At 41.6% G+C, this 25,585-nt stretch overlaps 3 protein-coding genes and 1 long non-coding RNA gene across 5 annotated transcripts in view; 2 read left to right on the top strand and 2 right to left on the bottom strand.

Annotated features, from left to right (window-relative positions):
* The window catches only part of sema4f (sema domain, immunoglobulin domain (Ig), transmembrane domain (TM) and short cytoplasmic domain, (semaphorin) 4F), a 30,215-nt gene extending 18,207 nt beyond the window's left edge, over positions 1 to 12,008 (top strand). Inside the window, exons 4-16 of one of the 2 annotated variants that reach the window (XR_015090446.1) lie at positions 1,245 to 1,346; positions 1,420 to 1,531; positions 1,612 to 1,731; positions 1,807 to 1,961; positions 2,747 to 2,928; positions 3,158 to 3,287; positions 4,381 to 4,594; positions 4,662 to 4,771; positions 4,863 to 5,014; positions 5,117 to 5,172; positions 5,299 to 5,489; positions 6,533 to 7,469; positions 10,898 to 12,008. Coding sequence is in view for 1 of the 2 variants with exons in the window: in XM_086058527.1 (XP_085914653.1) it covers positions 1,245 to 1,346; positions 1,420 to 1,531; positions 1,612 to 1,731; positions 1,807 to 1,961; positions 2,747 to 2,928; positions 3,158 to 3,287; positions 4,381 to 4,594; positions 4,662 to 4,771; positions 4,863 to 5,014; positions 5,117 to 5,172; positions 5,299 to 5,489; positions 6,533 to 7,153 (2,145 nt within the window). In the remaining variant the exon portion in view is untranslated. Of the gene's footprint in view, positions 1 to 1,244; positions 1,347 to 1,419; positions 1,532 to 1,611; positions 1,732 to 1,806; positions 1,962 to 2,746; positions 2,929 to 3,157; positions 3,288 to 4,380; positions 4,595 to 4,661; positions 4,772 to 4,862; positions 5,015 to 5,116; positions 5,173 to 5,298; positions 5,490 to 6,532; positions 7,802 to 10,897 lie in introns of those variants that run through there. The other variant, XM_086058527.1, reaches the window with a different exon arrangement.
* Positions 8,071 to 10,106, bottom strand: LOC147159453 (uncharacterized). Its single transcript, XR_015090447.1, has 4 exons — positions 9,922 to 10,106; positions 9,748 to 9,853; positions 9,619 to 9,672; positions 8,071 to 9,549 (listed from the first exon to the last, which is right to left on the bottom strand). It is a non-coding gene; the product is annotated as an uncharacterized LOC147159453 (long non-coding RNA).
* A 421-nt stretch (positions 12,009 to 12,429) lies between the features above and the next one.
* Positions 12,430 to 15,492, bottom strand: LOC147159451 (uncharacterized). Its single transcript, XM_086058528.1, has 4 exons — positions 15,216 to 15,492; positions 14,111 to 14,216; positions 13,982 to 14,035; positions 12,430 to 13,901 (listed from the first exon to the last, which is right to left on the bottom strand). Exons 1-4 carry the CDS (start codon positions 15,431 to 15,433, stop codon positions 13,653 to 13,655), a joined length of 627 nt encoding a protein of 208 aa, XP_085914654.1. The 5' UTR covers positions 15,434 to 15,492; the 3' UTR covers positions 12,430 to 13,652.
* Positions 15,493 to 19,875: 4,383 nt separating this feature from the next.
* Positions 19,876 to 23,741, top strand: syt4 (synaptotagmin IV). Its single transcript, XM_086058076.1, has 5 exons — positions 19,876 to 20,111; positions 21,359 to 21,951; positions 22,253 to 22,576; positions 22,648 to 22,768; positions 22,888 to 23,741. Exons 1-5 carry the CDS (start codon positions 20,075 to 20,077, stop codon positions 23,205 to 23,207), a joined length of 1,395 nt encoding a protein of 464 aa, XP_085914202.1. The 5' UTR covers positions 19,876 to 20,074; the 3' UTR covers positions 23,208 to 23,741.
* The last annotated feature ends 1,844 nt before the right edge of the window (positions 23,742 to 25,585 follow it).

Here is a 25,585-nt window from a genome sequence, read left to right as displayed (position 1 = left end):
ACGTCAAATCTTGACGAAATTAACAAAGATATATGCAACTGTTAAGTCATGTCCACAGTTATCGAATATGGTGAACATTTTACACTCCTTATGTTGACACTTGACAGTGTTACTAATTAAAGTTTCTTAATTTAATTAAGTCTTGTTCCGCTCAGGCAACAGCCAATCACAGATCACCTGTTTTCCGATGATTGGTTGTTCCCTGAGACCTGAGCAACTGTGATGTCATTTTCACTCGACAGCAAGTGGCAAAATGGCCGCCCCCTGAGATGGATCAAAACAAATGGATTTAGCTGTTTAATCAAATTCCACTTACGCAACATTAACTCATTCACTGCCATTGACGGCTAAAAACGTAAAAAATTCATTTGAACTATTTCTATTAGCTTAACATTTTTTCCCACTTTTGTTAACAAGAGTATGAAAATGTACATTTAGAACATATATAAAATTTGTGATTAATTGTGAGCCTGACGCCCCAAATTTTTAATAATATTTTCTTCTTTTTTTTTTTAAATTCATTTACTGCCGTTGATGGCTCTAAACGTCAAAAATTCATTTGAACTATTTCTATTAGTTTAAATTGTTTTCCACTTTTGTTTACAAGAGTATGAAAACTTTTTGTACATTTAGAACAGATATGAAATTTGTAATCAATCGCGAGTTAACTAGTGCGATTAATTACGATTAAAAACTTTAATCGCCTGACGCCATGATTTTTTAATAATGTTTTCTTTTTCTTTTTTTAATTCATTCACTGCCATTGATGGCTATAAACATAAAAAAAAATCATTCAAACTATTTATATTAGTTAAAAAAAAAAATTAAATAATTTTTAGAACAGATATAAAATTTGTGATTAATCGTGAGTTAACTCGTGAAGTCATGCTATTAATTACCATTTTAAAAAATTAATCGCCTCTTGCCCCTAACAATTAATAATCTTTTTTTTTTCTTTTTTTTTTTTATGGCAGTGAATGAATTAACCAGAATACCGTATTTAGACTAGTGGGGCTGCGTAGAACATATTGTCCCCAAAAATTTGGGGGGTGACTTCCCCTTTTCTATCAACCCCAAAAATCCCAAGTTCACCCAATAATTTATTCTTAATTGAAATGACTCAAGAGGTTATCTTGTTAGTGTTGCTGAGGTTAATTAAGCTACTGTAACCACAAAATGATGCGACTGTGAGCAGACGGCACTCACGTCTGTACTTATTGATTGTTGTTTGTCTCTCTCTGCAGGGTGAGTGCCGGAACTACATCCTGCTTTTGGAGTTTCACCCGAACGGACGGCACATCTACGTGTGTGGCACGTACGCCTTTGACCCAAAGTGTGCCTTCCTGGTGCGTATGTTTTTTTTGTCAATATTTGTAATTTTTGGTCATTTGGTTAAACATGTCAATGCCACCGCCGCAGGAGATGTCCACCTTCACCCTGCAGAAGGATGCCGATGGGCAGGTTACCAAGGAGATAGGGAGGAAGAAGGTCCCCTTTGACCCCAGGAAGCCATTCACAGCTGTGATGACGGGTGAGTCGCTGCGGGTCGTGATGCCATTGGTTTGTTTTCATAGCAAAACCGCTTTCTTTATCCTACTGTCGTTTGTTAAGGTGACGTCCTGTATGCCGCCACCTCCATCAACTTCCGCGGGACGGAGTTCGATATCACCCGGGCAACGGGGCTGGAGCAGAAGCAGGTCCGAAGTGAGCAGAAAGTGCACTGGCTTGATGGTGAGACCTTTGTGCAATCGGACGAGCCAACGCGGAGAGCTTCTCTGATTTTATTTTTAATTTTTTGCCATGCAGAGCCCGACTTTGTGAGCTCAGCTGTCGTGGAGCTGTCGGCTGACAACAACGTGACGGGAGAGGATGACAGGATTTATTTCTTTTTCAATGAGGCAGCTATGGAGTACAATTTATATTCCAAAGTTCGAGTGCCCAGAGTGGCACGTGTGTGCAAGGTGAGGATCCAGCTTGGGTTTTATCGATTCTTGGTGTGAATGGATTCCTGGAGGCACTTGGCTCGCGAGCGCTTACTTTAGGTTTTTGATATGCCACTTAGTTTTTTAGTTTGCTAGCTTAATGCTAATTAGCATCTGTGGATAGTAGGGTTATAATAGTTCAGGATTTTTCATTATAGTTAGTTTTTATTTTGTTGTGACTTTTTTTTTTTAACTTACATTATAAATAGTTTTTAGAGCGTGTTTGTTAGTTTTTATTCTTTTTTTTTTTTATGCTTTGTTTCAGTTTAGTTTTTGTTTTAGTATTAATTTTAGTTTCGCATATTTGTTGAGTGACGAATATAAGACATTTTCGCTATAATAGTTTTAGTTTTTTAAACATAAGATAAAATTTTGGTTGATTTGCATTAAAAAAAAAAAGCATTCTCACCTATTTTTATTTCATCAATATTTGTTTATTCAATTTTATTTTTAGATTTTTTTTTAACTATGATAACCTTGGTAGACAGACAACAGTACATTCTCACATTCATTTATTTTTGATCCTCTGCGTAGATCAACAAATATTAGTGAACTGAGAGAGAAGTTAATGCATCTCACTCAACCGTTATTTTGAATTCCACTTGAGTTCTAAGCAGCACATGCCCCACTGTGTCCGATCAGGACAGTGGGTTTCATAATGACGTCTCAATGAACAGCATATCCATCGTTTTATACTGCCCCCAGCTGGCCAAAGCGAGCACACCAGAAGGAGCAGCATTGAGTTTCATTTTGCTTCCTTTTAGTCTGACGTGGGAGGTCTCAGGACCCTGCAGCAGCATTGGACCACCTTTCTCAAGGCGGAGCTGGTGTGTGAGGACAAACTCCAACATCAGCGTTTCAACATTTTGGTGGACATTTTCACATTGCAACATTCACCCCAAGAAGCCACCAGCACACACTTCTATGGACTTTTCACCACACAATGGTAAGATGAAAGGGGGTACACAAATCATCTGTATCAATTGGGCCATTGTTTCTTCTCGTGCCTGTTTTTTTCCCAGGTTCATTTTGTGCCCCCCACCCTTTAAAGGAGCAGAGATTGAGTTGGTCATTGTTATTGTTCTGTTTTTTGGACGAGCTGTGACTGTAAAAACAAATTTCTTGTATGTTTTACGTATTTGGCCAATAACGACGATTCTCATTTTGTGCTCTAGGGAACCGAAGCAGTCAGCAGTGTGTGTTTTCAGTGTGTCAGACATCATCAGAGCAATGAACGGCCCCTTCAAGAAGCGCAATGACAAAATCGACACGCCCACACCGGTGGGCTCACCGAGGCCTGGCCAGGTACTGACCTCTCCACGTAATGTAACATTATGTTTTTGACAATTTTTAAAATGTGCAGAATTTCACAAGTTACTTCATGTTAAAGATTAGATGTCTCTTAACTCATTTGCTCCCAAAAACTTATAAATACATTCTATTTTAAAAGTTTTAAATGTCCCTAAAATGGTTTTAGGGGGGGGGGGGGGTATGCTAGGGCATACGAAGGCTTTGATGCAGCCTCTCAACTGCAAAGAACGGTTGAAGAAATTGTAATTATTACACAAACGGCCAGCAGGTGGCAGCAGAGCAAAAGCGATCAACCAAGGGCCATGTTAGAAAAAAAAAAGCTAATTTACTCACAGTTCTAAATAGATTTGTGAATAATGATGAAACTTAGTTACATTCTAATGCTAATTGCTGCAAAACGGAAACTGATAGAAATATAGTATACTTTTTTTCCTGATGACAGAAAAGACTTCTACTAAATCTTTCTTTTGGTAGGTTCCATGTTTTTATAGCAATAGAACACAATATTCTGCGGACCTTGCAAAATCAGTCAAAATCCAGTAAAACAGCCGGGAGTGAAGGGGATTGCTTCAGTGAAAATGGCTAGGAGTGAATGAGTTAATATGAAAACAAAAATGCACTGATCTGTCACCAATGTCTTACATGTGCAGTTATGCCATCTAGTGGCGGACAAATGACCTCTACACAAATCAATATCCCACTCGTTTTTTTACAGTACAGTGCATCTTTTTAATCTAACTTAATTTCATGAAATATTATGTAATTACTTTATCAACGACTAAAAGATGCAGCCATATTTCTATTAGTTTAACATTCCCCCCACACACTTTTGTTAACAAGAGTATGAAAACTTGGTAAAAAAATATTTTATTGTACATTTAAACAGATATAAAATTTGCGATTAATCGTGAGTTAACTATTGAAGTCATGCGATTAATTATGATAAAAAATATGAATCACCTGACACCCCTTATAAAAAAAAAAACACTATGCAGTATCACTAATGGATGGATGGATATTGGCCAATGCTTGTCATCACGTGACACAGTCACTTGAAATGTCTTTTATTACCTCCCCCAACATTTAGTGTCTGAATAATGCGCTGAAGTCAGAGGGCATTGACTCCTCCCTGAAAATGCCTGACAACCTGTTGGCGTACGTAAGGAATCACCCCCTCATGCAGCAGAGTGTTGATGCAACGCCCCTACTGGTCAGAAAAGGAGTCACGTACACCAAACTGGCTGTCACGCTGATAGGCCGCAAGGAGGGCCAAAGGGAAGCAATGTTGCACCTCGGTACAGGTAAAAGCTCTCAATATTTAAGAAAAGTAGAAATGTAGAGATGAGTTGATGCGTGTTGCCTCACCAGACTATGGAGAGCTCCATCAGGTGGCAGTAATAGGCGAGAACGCCACTCTACTCCGCGAGATTCCTTTATTTGAGCCGACAGAGCCGGTCAACAATATTTTGCTGCACCAAGTAAGTGGCGTGCGTGTATCTTCACCAGCACGCACACTGCATGTAATGCGCTAATCAACTGGCTGGTTTCTTGCCGTTTCCTGTTTGTCAGGGTTGGGTTGTGGCGGGCAGCCCGCTGTCGCTAGCTCGCATTCAATCTGAAGAATGCACGCTCTATTTGAGCTGTAAATTGTGCGGCCAATTCCGAGAACTGGGCTGCGAGTGGGATGCCGGCAAGGGACGCTGCATTGGCTCCACAGTGGCGTAAGTATGGCCATTCACTATCGAAATCCTACAAATCCAGCTGCCTCGCTAATATGCAGTGATAATGCTATGTGTGTGTGTGTGTGTGATATGTGGGTTCAGGCCTGTCAGTGGAGATATAATAGAAGAAGCATTAAGGAAATGTGACACCCAGGAAGGTATATTTATCACACTCATACTTGATAAAAAATCTGTCAAGTGTTGCTAAAAATGATAACAAAATAGTTTCCGTTTCATTTAAAACTCTCTGTCATGTAAAGTCTCATACAATTCTCTATCCCCAGAGCGCTGTTCTCCGCCCATTAAGGAGCTACGTGTGTCCCTGGGTCTGCGTCTCCTGTTGCCGTGCGCTCAGCTGTCTCCCAGGCCCTGTAGCTGGGAGCAACCCCACAACAGTCTCACCAAGCTGCACCACCCTGACCTGGAGGTGACCGTCACCAAAGACGGACTGGGGAGTTACATCTGTGCATGCCAGGTACCATGATAGAAAATGAACACACAAGCATAGAGGCGTTTTTAATTTTTTTTAATCGTAATTAATCGCATGACTTCAATAGTGAACTCTTGATTAATCGCAAATTTTATATCTGTTCTCAGTGCACAATGAAACGGAAAAATTGGAAAAAAGGTGAAACTAATAGAAATATGGCTGCATGTTTTAGACGTTATATTTCTGCCACTAGATGGCATAATTGCATTTGTAAGACGTTGGTGACCGATCCGTGCAGTTTTCTTTTCATATTAAGAGCTATCTAATCTTTAACATGAAGTAACTTGTAAAATTCTGCACATTTTTAAAATTTAAAAATACAAATTACCCCAAATATATGCATTATTATTGAATTTATTACAGCTAAATCTTGACTTTGACGTATCTGCTGTATTGCGACTGGAATTCCCCCAGTACAGGTTTTCCAGTAAGGGGCGGTCATTAACTCATTCACTCCCAGCCATTTTCACGGAAGCAACCCCCTTTGCACTCAGCTGTTTTACTGAAAAGAAAGATTAGAGTCTATTTGTATCTGTTTCCGTTTTGCAGCAATTGGCATGAGAATATAGCTAAGTTTCATCATTATTTACAAATCTGTTTAAAACAGTGGGGAAAGAGCTTTTTGCAACATGGCCCTGGTTGATCTCTTATATCTGCCACCTGCTGGCCATTTTTTTGTAATAACTACCATTGCTTTAAGCCACCTCTTCAGGTCAGAGGCTGCATAAAAGCCTTCTGTATGCTATAGCATAAAAAAAACGTATGAATATGTTTTGGGGTCCATGGCAATATTTAAAATAGAACGTTTTTATATGTTTTTGGGAGCAAATGAGTTAATGACGCGTTAAATAAAAATTAAAGAAAGAAAGAAACTTTAAATTAACTCAAAATTAGCGCACTCATTTTGACACCCCTAATAGATACATTTCTATAGATAGATTCGAGACACACAAAGATACATACAGAGATGCTACTAATCCTCGAGTCACTCACAAAGGAGCCAATAAACGTCTCTCTTCCCTGAACAGGAAGGCCAAATCCATGACCCCACTCCTTGCCGTCGAGCGGCCTATCAGCTGACACTCGAGGGCCCCAGCACTGCGGGATCCGTGGCGGGATGCACTCGTCACGTGGTGGCCTTCTATGTCCTCTTTTTCTTCGCGGGGTTGCTTTTCGGGGTGATGCTCTTCTACTTTGTCAAACGTCGGCATGCCGGCGGTCTACGGGAAGGGGTGGGGCGGAACTTGCTGGGCTCCTCCTCCGACGCCCCGCAACCAGGGTTCTGTTTGACGGAGAAGCGCAACGGGATCGCGGCCACGGCCGGCGATGCCAGCCAAGTCCGGAAGCAGGGAAACGGCAGTCACCACGGCAACAGTGTGAGTGCCACGACGGCCGGCAACAAAGCCAGAAACGGAAGCGGCAACACTTTGTATGCTAACTACAACATTTTATCTGTAGACGTTCTGGACGGACGAACTGCCAGAAGGGAGGGAGGGGGTTCCGAGGGGGGGGAGAGGGAGTCAATCGAGGGGAATGAAATGGATGAGGGCCTAGGGGAAGTGATGACAGGACTAGAGGAAGAATTTGCCAACTTCCCCGTGTTTAAATCACCAGCACCCCTCGCTCCATGTGAAGAAAGCTCCATTTGAGACGCATATTCTGCATCTGGAAGCCACCGGGAGCAATAATAGCCCACAAAGTTGTCACTGCCGTTGGATGGTGTCATGAAGAGATGCCACGCGGATTGAAAAGAGAAACTCTATGTGATACGTTACTTGGAGCGGACTGTGCAATCGGAGCGTGTCTGAAGGACTCAAAGACATGCAAAAGCCATACTGTCCTTCCTCATCCTGCTTTCATTCTTTCCTCCAAAGAGTAATGCACTGCAAAACACAACTTCTCTCAATCTGGGACCCTCGCCGATCCGAAAGGCGCCAAAGGACTGCCGAGCTGTAAAGTGACCAGGTCGGTATTCGCTTTCCGGGACCAAAAAGGTCTCGTGATTTCGATGGCGTCCTCCCGGTCGGGTTTGCACCGGTGCCCGAGACGCAAGGAGTAACTTTGTTCTGTGGAATCCTATGTATTGTTTTGTCTTGTTTTTGTAATAAATCACATTTGAAAACCCAAAGACAAGTAAGGCAAATGGGGCAGGATTCTCTTTTTTAGCCAATTATGCATTAGAAAAAAACAACAGATCACTGTTATTGAATGGAAGAGCATTTACAGTAATTGTTCTGCTTGTCACAATTCGTCACCGGCAAAGATTACAAAGATAAAACATTTTTTAGTAAATGGAATTTTTAAGTCTACGCCTTTATCCTCTTCTCATGGGTCTGACGTGCTTCTACTTCGACATTTATAGAATGATTGTCCTCTTTCCAGCTTCAACATATTCAAAAAAATTCCCACCATGCAGACTATTACTTTTTCCCACAATTCCACATTCCCCCCCCCCCCCCCAAAAAAAAAATCCCCATTCATTCCCAATGCCACATTCAAAACATAACAAATTCACATCAGTCCTGTTCATAGTACAAAATGTTCAACTCACGGGAATGATTTTCAAAAACTACATTTCCACATTTTTCATCACCATGCGTTTTTTAATATATATTTTTTTAACCAATATCAGTAATTATAATTCAATATTAGTGTATTTTTAATATCATTCCACATCATTGCACATTTTTTTCACCAGTATCATTCTACATCATTACATATCTTTCAATAACATTCCACATCTTTTGATATCATTCCACATTTATCACAAATATATTGCATTTTTCATCAAAATCATTCCACCAACATATTGCAGTTTTTTTACATACAGTATGAGTCCATATTATTTAATTTCATTAATTAACATTTAATTCAATAGCATATTATTCTATATTTCAATTTCTTAAGAAATTCTAATAGTTTCTCACAGTAGAACAACAGAAATACTGAGCAAGAAGAATAATTATTTCCTTGTTTTCATTTCTATGACTGTACTGGTTATTTTGTAACACAGCACGCACAGCTGAAAGAATAGATTTGACTCATCGCTTCACCCTGCTGACTAATAGGCAGCAATTTAACACACCTGAGTACATGTAATTACTAAAAGCAGCATCAGATTTACTGTTTTATGATATAATATTCCATGACCCCTTTTACCGCCAAAAACGTCAATTGACGTCAACTACGTTTCGTTTTGTCAATGGGCAGTGCAACATCTTGTGCAGCGCTGGTTTGTAAATGGGGTTGTGGAAATCCAAAAACACCCACTAACTATGGCCAGCAGATGGCAGCATTGTATCTCTTTTCAATGGGCTGCCGGGTGTCAAATTACATGAAAACTTGGCGTATCTTAGGAAATAGAAAGTTTTCAATGTTGACTGAATGATCTAAGCGTTAATTCTAATTCACAGAGCGTCACTAAATGAAAAAATATTAGTGTCAAAGTCACTGTTTTGCAGTAAATGTATCTTCACAAAAAGCTTGTATTTTCATTATTGTTTCCCATTTTCGCTTGATGTCACTCAAATTACCTATTTTCAAATGGTGATTACTAAAAAACGGAATAAGGAAGAAACATACTTTTTTTCCTAATAAAAGAATGGAATCCAATCTTTCATATGGTATCATCCACCCTGTTTATGTAGTCATAGCACACAATAATCTGTTTGCAGTGACAGATGAGTGAAAATGCTTGAAATCGGCTGGCACTCTCTGGGTTGTCTTTTCGATAACGTTTTGGCAGTAAAATAGTTCATCATTTAGCCACACCTAATATTCACAATCAGCGAAGCTTTTAGAGTTCCCCCAGGAGTTTCACCAGCTTCTCCTGCTTTTTCATGTCTTTCTCCAAAAGCATGATTTCGTTATTTAAGGCCCCCGACATACTCAGGAGGGACTCAACTTGCTTCACAAGATGGTCGACGGCCTTTTTTACTATCAGCAGTGACGGAATATCTGGCGTCTGCGTGTCGAGATAGACCATGATGGGCTTCATGTTTTCTTGTACGACTAACGCTAGTCCAGTCCATGCCTTATACTCCACCTGTTGTGCCAAAACACACATTAGAAAGCCAGTGACACACACACACACACAGCACAGCCAGAATCTCACCTTTAATTTCTCTAACCCTTGCTGTAATTCTTTCACGTGGTTTTCTAATGCTTCCTGGAAGAATCAGGGAATACTGACAGGTCATCGTACGGAACCCCCGATTTATTTGATAAAATACCAGTAGTTTACCTTGTAATACAGCGGTTGTGCGCGGCCAAGCAGACAAAGCAGCGTGAAGGCCAGGTAAAGGCTTCTGCCCAAGGTCGCTGCCATTAGTCTGCAAGATGGAACTGTCCTGAAAAGAGAATAGTTCATAATAAGACAATAACCAGCTCTCCCAGATATAAATCTTGATCAGCTTACAAGAATGTTCTTGTTGTGTGATGGATGCGGCGATCACGAGTGAATGTCAAAAGGAAACTGTTGCACTATATTGTACGACTTGAGTTTGGCACGCCCCTCAATACTCACTTTCATTTCCACAGAAACAAATACTTCAAATACACATTACTCACAATTTCTGCCAAAAGCTCAAAAGCATTTTATTGATAGATCTGTCATTTTCAGAAGATCTGTCCCCCCCAATCACCCCCCCCCCCCCACCCGCCCCCCTCAGGGTTTAGTCCATGTTGGCACAGTCTCCCTTTGTTCTGTCCTTGTACATCTTGTCAAGTGATCCAGATTTTACCAAGCCCTTTTTATGTTTTGGTTTCAACAAAATCTTATCAGCAAAAGCAGTAGAACAGGCTCTGAAAATATTTTGGGTTCAAGTCCAGTCAGTGAAGAGAAGAGATATTACTCACAAAAATATTTTTTTAACGAATTAATCCCACAAGATTCCGCAATTATCGCAATTAATCACAATTTTCTGCTACTATTTTCTAAAAAGCTAGTAATGGATATTATATGGAGGCAAATTGTGGAATGAATGTAAAATCACCAAATAGAAAGCATATTTAGGTTCAAAGACTTTTGTTTTTTTGGTCCTTGAATGAATTATTCTGTAAAATACAACTGATCAAAACAAACTCGCTTTACAAATCAGGCATCTTAAAAAACAAAACAAAAAACGTATGAATATGTTTTGGGGTCCATGGCAATATTTAAAATAGAACGTTTTTATATGTTTTTGGGAGCAAATGAGTTAATGACGCGTTAAAAAAAAATTAAAGAAAGAAAGAAACTTTAAATTAACTCAAAATTAGCGCACTCATTTTGACACCCCTAATAGATACATTTCTATAGATAGATTCGAGACACACAAAGATACATACAGAGATGCTACTAATCCTCGAGTCACTCACAAAGGAGCCAATAAACGTCTCTCTTCCCTGAACAGGAAGGCCAAATCCATGACCCCACTCCTTGCCGTCGAGCGGCCTATCAGCTGACACTCGAGGGCCCCAGCACTGCGGGATCCGTGGCGGGATGCACTCGTCACGTGGTGGCCTTCTATGTCCTCTTTTTCTTCGCGGGGTTGCTTTTCGGGGTGATGCTCTTCTACTTTGTCAAACGTCGGCATGCCGGCGGTCTACGGGAAGGGGTGGGGCGGAACTTGCTGGGCTCCTCCTCCGACGCCCCGCAACCAGGGTTCTGTTTGACGGAGAAGCGCAACGGGATCGCGGCCACGGCCGGCGATGCCAGCCAAGTCCGGAAGCAGGGAAACGGCAGTCACCACGGCAACAGTGTGAGTGCCACGACGGCCGGCAACAAAGCCAGAAACGGAAGCGGGAACACTTTGTATGCTAACTACAACATTTTATCTGTAGACGTTCTGGACGGACGAACTGCCAGAAGGGAGGGAGGGGGTTCCGAGGGGGGGGAGAGGGAGTCAATCGAGGGGAATGAAATGGATGAGGGCCTAGGGGAAGTGATGACAGGACTAGAGGAAGAATTTGCCAACTTCCCCGTGTTTAAATCACCAGCACCCCTCGCTCCATGTGAAGAAAGCTCCATTTGAGACGCATATTCTGCATCTGGAAGCCACCGGGAGCAATAATAGCCCACAAAGTTGTCACTGCCGTTGGATGGTGTCATGAAGAGATGCCACGCGGATTGAAAAGAGAAACTCTGTATGTGATACGTTACTTGGAGCGGACTGTGCAATCGGAGCGTGTCTGAAGGACTCAAAGACATGCAAAAGCCATACTGTCCTTCCTCATCCTGCTTTCATTCTTTCCTCCAAAGAGTAATGCACTGCAAAACACAACTTCTCTCAATCTGGGACCCTCGCCGATCCGAAAGGCGCCAAAGGACTGCCGAGCTGTAAAGTGACCAGGTCGGTATTCGCTTTCCGGGACCAAAAAGGTCTCGTGATTTCGATGCCGTCCTCCCGGTCGGGTTTGCACCGGTGCCCGAGACGCAAGGAGTAACTTTGTTCTGTGGAATCCTATGTATTGTTTTGTCTTGTTTTTGTAATAAATCACATTTGAAAACCCAAAGACAAGTAAGGCAAATGGGGAAGGATTCTCTTTTTTTAGCCAATTATGCATTAGAAAAAAACAACAGATCACTGTTATTGAATGGAAGAGCATTTACAGTAATTGTTCTGCTTGTCACCGGCATAGATTACAAAGATAAAAAAATTTTAGTAAATGGAATTTTTAAGTCTACGCCTTTATCCTCTTCTCATGGGTCTGACGTGCTTCTACTTCGACATTTATAGAATGATTGTCCTCTTTCCAGCTTCAACATATTCAAAAAAATTCCCACCATGCAGACTATTACTTTTTCCCACAATTCCACATTTTTCACCCCCCCAAAAAAATCCCCATTCATTCCCAATGACACATTCAAAACATAACAAATTCACATCAGTCCTGTTCATAGTACAAAATGTTCAGCTCACGGGAATGATTTTCAAAAACTACATTTCCACATTTTTCATCACCATGCGTTTTTTAATATATATTTTTTTAACCAATATCAGTAATTATAATTCAATATTAGTGTATTTTTAATATCATTCCACATCATTGCACATTTTTTTCACCAGTATCATTCTACATCATTACATATCTTTCAATAACATTCCACATCTTTTGATATCATTCCACATTTATCACAAATATATTGCATTTTTCATCAAAATCATTCCACCAACATATTGCAGTTTTTTTTACATACAGTATGAGTCCATATTATTTAATTTCATTAATTAACATTTAATTCAATAGCATATTATTCTATATTTCAATTTCTTAAGAAATTCTAATAGTTTCTCACAGTAGACCAACAGAAATACTGAGCAAGAAGAATAATTATTTCCTTGTTTTCATTTCTATGACTGTACTGGTTATTTTGTAACACAGCACGCACAGCTGAAAGAATAGATTTGACTCATCGCTTCACCCTGCTGACTAATAGGCAGCAATTTAACACACCTGAGTACATGTAATTACTAAAAGCAGCATCAGATTTACTGTTTTATGATATAATATTCCATGACCCCTTTTACCGCCAAAAACGTCAATTGACGTCAACTACGTTTCGTTTTGTCAATGGGCAGTGCAACGTCTTGTGCAGCGCTGGTTTGTAAATGGGGTTGTGGAAATCCAAAAACACCCACTAACTATGGCCAGCAGATGGCAGCATTGTATCTCTTTTCAATGGGCTGCCGGGTGTCAAATTACATGAAAACTTGGAGTATCTTAGGAAATAGAAAGTTTTCAATGTTGACTGAATGATCTAAGCGTTAATTCTAATTCACAGAGCGTCACTAAATGAAAAAATATTAGTGTCAAAGTCACTGTTTTGCAGTAAATGTATCTTCATAAAAAGCTTGTATTTTCATTATTGTTTCCCATTTTCGCTTGATGTCACTCAAATTACCTATTTTCAAATGGTGATTACTAAAAAACGGAATAAGGAAGAAACATACTTTTTTTCCTAATAAAATAATGGAATCCAATCTTTCATATGGTATCATCCACCCTGTTTATGTAGTCATAGCACACAATAATCTGTTTGCAGTGACAGATGAGTGAAAATGCTTGAAATCGGCTGGCACTCTCTGGGTTGTCTTTTCGATAACGTTTTGGCAGTAAAATAGTTCATCATTTAGCCACACCTAATATTCACAATCAGCGAAGCTTTTAGAGTTCCCCCAGGAGTTTCACCCGCTTCTCCTGCTTTTTCATGTCTTTCTCCAAAAGCATGATTTCGTTATTTAAGTCCCCCGACATACCCAGGATGGACTCAGCTTGCGTCACAAGAAGGTCGAAGGCCTTTTTTACTATCAGCAGTGACGGAATATCTGGCGTCTGCGTGTCGAGATAGACCATGATGGGCTTCATGTTTTCTTGTAGGACTAACCCTAGTCCAGTCAATGCCTTATTCTCCACCTGTTGTGCCAAAACACACATTAGAAAGCCAGTGACACACACACACACACACACACACACAGCACAGAAAGGAATCTCACCTTTAATTTCTCTAACTCTTGCTGTAATTCTTTCACGTGGTTTTCTAATGCTTCCTGGAAGAATCAGGGAATACTGACAGGTCATCGTACGGAACCCCCGATTTATTTGATAAAATACCAGTAGTTTACCTTGTAATACAGCGGTTGTGCGCGGCCAAGCAGACAAAGCAGCGTGAAGGCCAGGTAAAGGCTTCTGCCCAAGGTCGCTGCCATTAGTCTGCAAGATGGAAGTGTCCTGAAAATAGAATAGTTCATAATAAGACAATAACCAGCTCTCCCAGATATAAATCTTGATCAGCTTACAAGAATGTTCTTGTTGTGTGATGGATGCGGCGATCACGAGTGAATGTCAAAAGGAAACTGTTGCACTATATTGTACGACTTGAGTTTGGCACGCCCCTCAATACTCACTTTCATTTCCACAGAAACAAATACTTCAAATACACATTACTCACAATTTCTGCCAAAAGCTCAAAAGCATTTTATTGATAGATCTGTCATTTTCAGAAGATCTGTCCCCCCCAATCGCCCCCCCCCCCCCCTCAGGGTTTAGTCCATGTTGGCACAGTCTCCCTTTGTTCTGTGCTTGTACATCTTGTCAAGTGATCCAGATTTTACCAAGCCCTTTTTATGTTTTGGTTTCAACAAAATCTTATCAGCAAAAGCAGTAGAACAGGCTCTGAAAATATTTTGGGTTCAAGTCCAGTCAGTGAAGAGAAGAGATATTACTCACAAAAATATTTTTTTAACGAATTAATCCCACAAGATTCCGCAATTATCGCAATTAATCACAATTTTCTGCTACTATTTTCTAAAAAGCTAGTAATGGATATTATATGGAGGCAAATTGTGGAATGAATGTAAAATCACCAAATAGAAAGCATATTTAGGTTCAAAGACTTTTGTTTTTTTGGTCCTTGAATGAATTATTCTGTAAAATACAACTGATCAAAACAAACTCGCTTTACAAATCAGGCATCTTAAAAAACAAAACAAAAAACGTATGAATATGTTTTGGGGTCCATGGCAATATTTAAAATAGAACGTTTTTATATGTTTTTGGGAGCAAATGAGTTAATGACGCGTTAAAAAAAAATTAAAGAAAGAAAGAAACTTTAAATTAACTCAAAATTAGCGCACTCATTTTGACACCCCTAATAGATACATTTCTATAGATAGATTCGAGACACACAAAGATACATACAGAGATGCTACTAATCCTCGAGTCACTCACAAAGGAGCCAATAAACGTCTCTCTTCCCTGAACAGGAAGGCCAAATCCATGACCCCACTCCTTGCCGTCGAGCGGCCTATCAGCTGACACTCGAGGGCCCCAGCACTGCGGGATCCGTGGCGGGATGCACTCGTCACGTGGTGGCCTTCTATGTCCTCTTTTTCTTCGCGGGGTTGCTTTTCGGGGTGATGCTCTTCTACTTTGTCAAACGTCGGCATGCCGGCGGTCTACGGGAAGGGGTGGGGCGGAACTTGCTGGGCTCCTCCTCCGACGCCCCGCAACCAGGGTTCTGTTTGACGGAGAAGCGCAACGGGATCGCGGCCACGGCCGGCGATGCCAGCCAAGTCCGGAAGCAGGGAAACGGCAGTCACCACGGCAACAGTGTGAGTGCCACGACGGCCGGCAACAAAGCCAGAAACGGAAGCGGGAACACTTTGTATGCTAACTACAACATTTTATCTGTAGACGTTCTGGACGGACGAACTGCCAGAAGGGAGGGAGGGGGTTCCGAGGGGGGGGAGAGGGAGTCAATCGAGGGGAATGAAATGGATGAGGGCCTAGGGGAAGTGATGACAGGACTAGAGGAAGAATTTGCCAACTTCCCCGTGTTTAAATCACCAGCACCCCTCGCTCCATGTGAAGAAAGCTCCATTTGAGACGCATATTCTGCATCTGGAAGCCACCGGGAGCAATAATAGCCCACAAAGTTGTCACTGCCGTTGGATGGTGTCATGAAGAGATGCCACGCGGATTGAAAAGAGAAACTCTGTATGTGATACGTTACTTGGAGCGGACTGTGCAATCGGAGCGTGTCTGAAGGACTCAAAGACATGCAAAAGCCATACTGTCCTTCCTCATCCTGCTTTCATTCTTTCCTCCAAAGAGTAATGCACTGCAAAACACAACTTCTCTCAATCTGGGACCCTCGCCGATCCGAAAGGCGCCAAAGGACTGCCGAGCTGTAAAGTGACCAGGTCGGTATTCGCTTTCCGGGACCAAAAAGGTCTCGTGATTTCGATGCCGTCCTCCCGGTCGGGTTTGCACCGGTGCCCGAGACGCAAGGAGTAACTTTGTTCTGTGGAATCCTATGTATTGTTTTGTCTTGTTTTTGTAATAAATCACATTTGAAAACCCAAAGACAAGTAAGGCAAATGGGGAAGGATTCTCTTTTTTTAGCCAATTATGCATTAGAAAAAAACAACAGATCACTGTTATTGAATGGAAGAGCATTTACAGTAATTGTTCTGCTTGTCACCGGCATAGATTACAAAGATAAAAAATTTTTAGTAAATGGAATTTTTAAGTCTACGCCTTTATCCTCTTCTCATGGGTCTGACGTGCTTCTACTTCGACATTTATAGAATGATTGTCCTCTTTCCAGCTTCAACATATTCAAAAAAATTCCCACCATGCAGACTATTACTTTTTCCCACAATTCCACATTTTTCACCCCCCCAAAAAAATCCCCATTCATTCCCAATGACACATTCAAAACATAACAAATTCACATCAGTCCTGTTCATAGTACAAAATGTTCAGCTCACGGGAATGATTTTCAAAAACTACATTTCCACATTTTTCATCACCATGCGTTTTTTAATATATATTTTTTTAACCAATATCAGTAATTATAATTCAATATTAGTGTATTTTTAATATCATTCCACATCATTGCACATTTTTTTCACCAGTATCATTCTACATCATTACATATCTTTCAATAACATTCCACATCTTTTGATATCATTCCACATTTATCACAAATATATTGCATTTTTCATCAAAATCATTCCACCAACATATTGCAGTTTTTTTTACATACAGTATGAGTCCATATTATTTAATTTCATTAATTAACATTTAATTCAATAGCATATTATTCTATATTTCAATTTCTTAAGAAATTCTAATAGTTTCTCACAGTAGACCAACAGAAATACTGAGCAAGAAGAATAATTATTTCCTTGTTTTCATTTCTATGACTGTACTGGTTATTTTGTAACACAGCACGCACAGCTGAAAGAATAGATTTGACTCATCGCTTCACCCTGCTGACTAATAGGCAGCAATTTAACACACCTGAGTACATGTAATTACTAAAAGCAGCATCAGATTTACTGTTTTATGATATAATATTCCATGACCCCTTTTACCGCCAAAAACGTCAATTGACGTCAACTACGTTTCGTTTTGTCAATGGGCAGTGCAACGTCTTGTGCAGCGCTGGTTTGTAAATGGGGTTGTGGAAATCCAAAAACACCCACTAACTATGGCCAGCAGATGGCAGCATTGTATCTCTTTTCAATGGGCTGCCGGGTGTCAAATTACATGAAAACTTGGAGTATCTTAGGAAATAGAAAGTTTTCAATGTTGACTGAATGATCTAAGCGTTAATTCTAATTCACAGAGCGTCACTAAATGAAAAAATATTAGTGTCAAAGTCACTGTTTTGCAGTAAATGTATCTTCATAAAAAGCTTGTATTTTCATTATTGTTTCCCATTTTCGCTTGATGTCACTCAAATTACCTATTTTCAAATGGTGATTACTAAAAAACGGAATAAGGAAGAAACATACTTTTTTTCCTAATAAAAGAATGGAATCCAATCTTTCATATGGTATCATCCACCCTGTTTATGTAGTCATAGCACACAATAATCTGTTTGCAGTGACAGATGAGTGAAAATGCTTGAAATCGGCTGGCACTCTCTGGGTTGTCTTTTCGATAACGTTTTGGCAGTAAAATAGTTCATCATTTAGCCACACCTAATATTCACAATCAGCGAAGCTTTTAGAGTTCCCCCAGGAGTTTCACCCGCTTCTCCTGCTTTTTCATGTCTTTCTCCAAAAGCATGATTTCGTTATTTAAGTCCCCCGACATACCCAGGATGGACTCAGCTTGCGTCACAAGAAGGTCGAAGGCCTTTTTTACTATCAGCAGTGACGGAATATCTGGCGTCTGCGTGTCGAGATAGACCATGATGGGCTTCATGTTTTCTTGTAGGACTAACCCTAGTCCAGTCAATGCCTTATTCTCCACCTGTTGTGCCAAAACACACATTAGAAAGCCAGTGACACACACACACACACACACACACACAGCACAGAAAGGAATCTCACCTTTAATTTCTCTAACCCTTGCTGTAATTCTTTCACGTGGTTTTCTAATGCTTCCTGGAAGAATCAGGGAATACTGACAGGTCATCGTACGGAACCCCCGATTTATTTGATAAAATACCAGTAGTTTACCTTGTAATACAGCGGTTGTGCGCGGCCAAGCAGACAAAGCAGCGTGAAGGCCAGGTAAAGGCTTCTGCCCAAGGTCGCTGCCATTAGTCTGCAAGATGGAACTGTCCTGAAAAGAGAATAGTTCATAATAAGACAATAACCAGCTCTCCCAGATATAAATCTTGATCAGCTTACAAGAATGTTCTTGTTGTGTGATGGATGCGGCGATCACGAGTGAATGTCAAAAGGAAACTGTTGCACTATATTGTACGACTTGAGTTTGGCACGCCCCTCAATACTCACTTTCATTTCCACAGAAACAAATACTTCAAATACACATTACTCACAATTTCTGCCAAAAGCTCAAAAGCATTTTATTGATAGATCTGTCATTTTCAGAAGATCTGTCCCCCCCAATCGCCCCCCCCCCCCCCCCCTCAGGGTTTAGTCCATGTTGGCACAGTCTCCCTTTGTTCTGTGCTTGTACATGTTGTCAAGTGATCCAGATTTTACCAAGCCCTTTTTATGTTTTGGTTTCAACAAAATCTTATCAGCAAAAGCAGTAGAACAGGCTCTGAAAATATTTTGGGTTCAAGTCCAGTCAGTGAAGAGAAGAGATATTACTCACAAAAATATTTTTTTAACGAATTAATCCCACAAGATTCCGCAATTATCGCAATTAATCACAATTTTCTGCTACTATTTTCTAAAAAGCTAGTAATGGATATTATATGGAGGCAAATTGTGGAATGAATGTAAAATCACCAAATAGAAAGCATATTTAGGTTCAAAGACTTTTGTTTTTTTGGTCCTTGAATGAATTATTCTGTAAAATACAACTGATCAAAACAAACTCGCTTTACAAATCAGGCATCTTCTCTTATATATTCTTCTCATACGAAACAGTTCTCAAAACGTCTCGCTGCAGGTTTAGTTCTGCCCACGTGCATTACTCTCCAGCATTGGTTTGCGAGACCCCATGGAGGTAACTTGAGCAGGGGATTTGCTCTGAGACCATGCACGTAGTTAGCCATAACCACGCATTTATATTAAATGAGTCATAGTGAAACACAATAACAAACCCACTGGCACTGGCAATTTGGAAAATTCCATTGAAGACTGCTTTCTACTTAAAGAACACCAGATGTCAGCAAGGACATTGTAATAAAATGTCTACGTCCGTTTGTCCCCAATCATTTATTGTCCACATTCACAGATTAATTCTGCCACCTGGTGGAAAAGAAGAAAAAAAGAAGAGTTTCGTTCGTTACTATATGTCTCTGACCTAAGTAGATAAGACGAATATGCATTGCTTGGAGTAAATAAATAATTTTAGGGCCACAACAATGACAGAACCAATGCGAGGCAGGCTCCGTCACCACTGCGTCACCACTGCGTCACCGCGCGCATGAGCTCATGGTGATGGAGGGAGGAGGACGGGTGGGGTGTGGGACGCACACACACAGAGGACAGTAGCAGCAGAGCAGCGAGATTAGAACAAACAACAACCGTCTTCATCTTGCTTTCAATTATTGACTTGCAACCTCATTCATTATTTAGTGGAGTCAAAGCTCCCACTCGGCTGCTTCCAAGGGGGGGAAAAAAAAGATTCCAGCACCTCGGATAGCGACCATGGCGCCGATGACGCTGGAGGATGGAGCCCAGCCTGGTGAGTCTGCATCCTTTTGGACTTTTTGCCACACCCGAACACCGTTGATACCTCGTTCATGTACGAGAACACTTTGTTTGGATGTCAAAATGCCCCCCCCCACCCCCCCTCCGTAATAACAACATCAGTCATGTATACCGCACGTGAGGTTGATTAACTTTCATTTGTCTGACTTAAATCGACTAAATGAAGCAGACTCCAAGTGGAGTGCTTAAAAATGTCCGTCCCGTTTAGAATCGATGATTGTTTGGGCTTTAATTGTGCGCTCAACGCATTAGGGCGGGGCAGCTAATCAACAAACAATCAAAGGACCAAATATTAATCAAGACAAGTCGTGGAAATGTCGGTAAAATACACATTTTCAGTAGTCAGTTCTATATGGCCACTATTTCTTTCTGGGGAGTGGAGAGCAATAAACGGCCATTGAAATTGAGCCATCAGGACCCGGGGAATGCGTGTTAAGGCCTGGCTGTCGTTCTGTTGAGTCACACCCGAAGACAAGAAGCTCCCCAGTCACAAAATAAGGATAGAATGATGACATTTAATATGAAAAAATGCTGGTTAAAGCGTTGACTGGCTCATCCTTAGCTTGAACATGTGCACTCAGATGTGCGTAATTAAATCCCCATTGTGTATTACATAAGACGCTGCTTTTTTTTCTTTTATCATGCATCCAAACAGCTGTCCAAAAACATGCCTGTTGTTGTCTTTACTAGTAGCAGTATTAGTGACTCTGGGATAACAACAACTGAAGCTGCGAGCAGTGATAAACGGCCCCCTTTTCATTCCAAAAATCCAAATGGTTATCAAATGGCTAAAAGTTTAGCAACCAAGCGGGATCCAAGTAAGATTTTTTAAGAATGCGAGACATGGAATTTGTTTAAAATGGCTGCTTCAAACCAAAATGGCCGGCAACTCAACTCAACTGTTATGGATAATAACATTAGTCAACATTTAACATACTTCATCATTTCCACTGCCTTAAAACATGCACATTAAGAAGATGTAAGATTGCAGGAGAATCACAATATGTCGCAGCTTTTTTACATCAATATAAATACTGAATGGTATGAGAAATGTCTAAATAGTGATTATAATGGTTCAATGTGTGTGAGGGTCAATTGCCAGCTGTAATTTGTGTCGATTGCCCATTTTAGTCGCTTCGCTCGGTGTTCGGCGGACTTTAGTTTTATTAAGGCCCATATGCACCATATTTCATGTTTTCTATTCCCTTTGCTGCTCTCCAGTGGAGGTCCCAGCAAGTGTTGCGGTTGTGAGCGTCTTCGGCCTGATCTTCACTGCGTCTGCCTTTGCGTGGATCTGTTGCCAGCGCAAAAACACCAAAGGCCAGAAGACGCCCCCGTACAAGTTTGTGCACATGCTCAAAGGTGTCGACATCTATCCAGAGAGCCTCAGCGGCAAGAAGAAGTTTGCCTCCACCACCGGCATGACAACAAATGAAGTCAGCAAAACGGACGTTAATGGAAACTGCCACACAGCCATGACGCCCACGGCCAGTCCGAAGCTGCCGTCGAGTCCCAGCGGCTCCAGACCGGCCCTGCATCTGGACCTGGAGCAACGGGACCTCAACGGCAACTTCCCTACCAAACCTTTTCACCACCACAAGGTGCGCAGTTCACCCGACTTGGAGCTGCCCTCGCCACATGCCGGCTTCACCCAGCCTGCCGTGATAGACCGTCGGGAACCCGCTTCACCGTCTAGCGCCACATCCAGCCAGGCCCCAACTCCGGCTGCGGACGAGAGAGAGGGAAGGCTTGGCACCCTCCATTTTGCCTTGGAGTACCAACCAGAAAAGAAGGCCTTCATTGTCCACATTAAGGTAAGCCTTTCCCAGCTGGATTACTGTAATGCATTTTGGAGTCAGCCAGCAATCGTCAGATTTCTCTGCTTGCATCATTTTAAGATTCTATTTGTTTTCAAATCTCCAAATGGTCTCGTTCTGCCGTCATCCCTGAGCTGCTCTATTCCAATATTCCTAAATGGTGCCATGACAATCCTCGGTCCGTTTTAAAACACAATTTTTATTCCTTGGCGTTCCGCAAAGCACAAGACTTGAGCCCTTATTTTTATGTCTTATTTGTTATTGTTTTTAACTGCAATGTTTATATTTCTGACTCCAGGAAGCTCATGGCCTGAGCCCAACTGATGAGCAGTCCTTGACCTCGGACCCATACATCAAGCTGACCCTACTGCCAGAGAAGAAGCACCGGGTGAAAACCAGAGTGTTGAGGAAGACTCTGGACCCGACTTTTGATGAAACCTTCAGCTTCTACGGGATCCCGCTGCCCAGAGTGTCGGAACTGGCTCTGCAGTTTATGGTGCTCAGCTTTGACAGATTCTCCCGGGATGAGATCATCGGCGAGACCCTCGTCCCGCTTTCAGGAATCGACCTGTCGGAAGGCCGCGTGTTGATGAGCCGGGAGATCATCAAAAGGAATCTCAAGGTGAGGAATGGATGGTTAAAGTGTCATATTTAGTAACTTTAAATAACTTGATCTCGTTTGTGTCGTCACAGAAGTCGTCAGGCCGAGGCGAGTTGCTGCTCTCCTTGTGTTACCAGTCTACCACCAACACTCTGACCGTGGTGGTCCTCAAGGCCCGTCACCTGCCCAAGAATGACAACAACGGACCGTCAGGTGCAGTAGCTGGGATTTTGTACTCTTGACACTTACACTCAAACTCATCGAAACAAAATGTAATTTCTGCTGAGTCATCGTGTTATAAGTATCATGGTTTTCTCCTATTCCTTCCGTAGATCCATACGTCAAAGTCAACCTGTATCATGGGAAGAAGCGTGTGTGCAAGAAAAAGACACACGTGAAGAAATGTGCCCCCAACCCCGTCTTCAATGAGCTCTTCACCTTTGACCTGCCCTCCGACGAGGGCCTGAGAGACACCAGCGTGGAGCTGCTGCTGATGGACTCGGACGTGGGCAACTCCCGCTGCCCGAAACCGGTCCTCGGGCGCCTGCGGATGGGCACGACGGTGGCGGGCACCGCCGGTGAGCACTGGCGGGAGATCTGCGAGCACCCGCGGCGCCAGATCGCCAAGTGGCACGCCATGTCTGAGGATTAAGATGGCGGGATGCGTGCTCAAGGTCCCAAATGGTTCAACCGCGAGAGCGACTGAATGATGAAAGCGCAATCTGGCGTCCGGCTAGCCATTGGACAGTTGGGGGGACGGGGGGGTGTCATCAATCAATTAACCGATCAATCAATCACTCGCTCATCTTGGAAGTGACAGTGGTACCTCAACTTACTACTTTTTAAGTTACAAGGCGTCGCTTGGTAGATTTCTTTCTTTTTTCTTTTTTGCTGTCTGTCGCGAGCCAAAATCAGAACCATATTTAAACAATACTGCCAAAAGTAGAAGTATCGTTGCTGTCAGGCGGATTCTTCACATCTCCCAAATTACTACTTTTTAGAAAATTTACCCCAAAAGAAAAAAAAAATCATCATCTTCACAAACTCTTTTTCAAAGGTCTTTTGAGCCATGAGTGACGAAGTAAAGATGACTAAGCAGTTTAATAGGTGGAAAAGAATCTGGAGATTTTGCTTTCATGGCTGACAAGTTCCTTAGATAGATTTAATAAAAAATTTATCCAACCTAGCTCTTTTCAGTCAATGCAATTTGTGTGTGTGTGTGTGTGGGGTGGGGGGGGGGGGGGTGTTGGGGGTGGACGAGGTCTTACAACACTTCTATTAATTCCATAGAATTAATAAATCTGTTCTCAAGCTATTTTCAAATGAAATTGGTTCATAATAGCAGACCAATAGTATGGATTTGTTAAGAAAAATTCATGAAATTGACCATATTTGGATGCATAAATAGCACGTTTGGCAATATAGTGTATCTTTAAATAATCCCAAAGACTGTCGCCCAACATCACCTGGTTACATCATTCAGGTTGTCATGGTTACCGTGGACTTAAACATCAGCTTAATTTCTTCCTCTTTAAATTGAGCTGTGCCTTTTGACTAATATCCAAAACAAAACAAAAAATCTCTTAAAAAAAAGACATTTATTATTTAGAATGAACAATTACGTTATTTCTGTTTCTTATCTTTTTTTTTGTACTTCTCTGGGTGGACTTGTGGAATATGTTTTGTAAGTGCTATTTCATATAAAGCCTAAATTAGGTGATTTGAGCTTGTTGGTGAGAATGTTATGAATGCAGATGTGCGCAACTGTGAGTGTACGTACGTGTGTGTGTGTGTGTGTGTGTGTGTGAGTGTGCACATTACAATGTTTACTGTCTGTGTTTTGTCCCCTTTACTGTGAGCACAAAGACAGCTGAAATGAAATGTAAAATGTAAGCACCCTCAAATTAAACAGATCAAGTTATGACAAAATAATCCGTGTGTTTATTTTATATGATTATAGAAACTATCCATACATACAAGATACAAGTTTAAATCATTCCAAATCGAATTTGTATCTCAGATCATCTTTAGTCATAGAAATGAATGGATATGCAATTAATCTGTTACAGCCCCGCCCAAATGATGTTGATTGTGTGCTATAGATGTGTTTTGCTCGTGGCACTAGGATTGCTGATGTCATTGAGAGCTCATAATCTAAATTGGTTACAGAAACAGCCCCATTGTTTTTTTGTTGTTGTTGTTTCTCTAGATTTTAACGACAGAAACCACCTATTATGATTCTGAAGGCTTTGGGCAGATTAGATTCACATGGCAACACATAGGATCTGAAATCTGATTGGACAAAAAAATGCTCCTTCCACATTAATTTGTATTTAATCTCCCCTTGTGCACCGACTCCGAACCATTTATTATGTCTGCCTGCACAAAGTTGGTGCATGCTGAGTGCAGAGGGGATGAGTCATCATGGAAATGCTCTTCACGCTGGCAGACGGTTTCTATGTCCCCCTCGCACCCACACGCTGCACAGCCAACCCTGAACGTCTTTTAGCAGCGCGACAGGCGCCATCCATCTCCGCGCGGCGATTTATTGGTGACGCAAGGCCGCATGTTTATCAGGAAGTGAGCGCAATGAGAAATACTTCCCGATGGGGCCCCCTTGTGCAGGATCATACTGGTTGCCACGGTTACAGCATGTAGGCCACAAGTGCCGATCTATGGGCAAACCGGTCTGACACAAACATCTTATTTTGTTGTCGAGAAATCATCTGAGTGAGCGTGTGTGCGCTTGTGTGTGTGCGCGTGTTGACAGTGCACAAACAAGCAAGGCCCTTACCTCTGGCGCCATGGCAACAGAGGCTTTCAGTGGGAGGGAGTGAAGTGAAAGAGAGGATAACAAATGGAGGAAGCTTCTCCGGTTCTTTACAATGTTGAGCCCATTTTGAACATTTATCGAGCGCAGAAGGGAAGTCAAGAAAGCAGTCCGAGGTGAGCCCAGTGTGGAATTATTCGGAAAACACTCATGAGGCGGGGGGGGGGGAAGAAATGGCGGTTTTATTAAACGGCGTCCAT

The sequence above is a fragment of the Leptonotus elevatus genome, chromosome 17 (genome assembly GCF_054856555.1).
Source record: "Leptonotus elevatus isolate MCC_2025b chromosome 17, RoL_Lele_1.0, whole genome shotgun sequence".
Classification (NCBI taxonomy): domain Eukaryota; kingdom Metazoa; phylum Chordata; class Actinopteri; order Syngnathiformes; family Syngnathidae; genus Leptonotus; species Leptonotus elevatus.
The sequence above is the reverse complement of the archived record's forward strand: the minus strand, read 5'-3'. Positions and strand labels throughout refer to the sequence as shown.

What these genes read in the sequence shown, in the direction of transcription:
- LOC147159451 (XM_086058528.1), bottom strand. Translation starts at nt 15,433, where the DNA reads ATGCCGACGTTTGACAAAGTAGAAGAGCATCACCCCGAAAAGCAACCC. An exon ending in AGACGTTTATTGGCTCCTTT is followed by an intron (nt 14,217 to 15,215) that starts GTGAGTGACTCG and finishes TTCTATTTTCAG; the next exon opens with GACACTTCCATCTTGCAGAC. An exon ending in CACAACCGCTGTATTACAAG is followed by an intron (nt 14,036 to 14,110) that starts GTAAACTACTGG and finishes TGATTCTTCCAG; the next exon opens with GAAGCATTAGAAAACCACGT.
- syt4 (XM_086058076.1), top strand. Translation starts at nt 20,075, where the DNA reads ATGGCGCCGATGACGCTGGAGGATGGAGCCCAGCCTG. An exon ending in GGAGGATGGAGCCCAGCCTG is followed by an intron (nt 20,112 to 21,358) that starts GTGAGTCTGCAT and finishes GCTGCTCTCCAG; the next exon opens with TGGAGGTCCCAGCAAGTGTT. An exon ending in TCATCAAAAGGAATCTCAAG is followed by an intron (nt 22,577 to 22,647) that starts GTGAGGAATGGA and finishes GTGTCGTCACAG; the next exon opens with AAGTCGTCAGGCCGAGGCGA.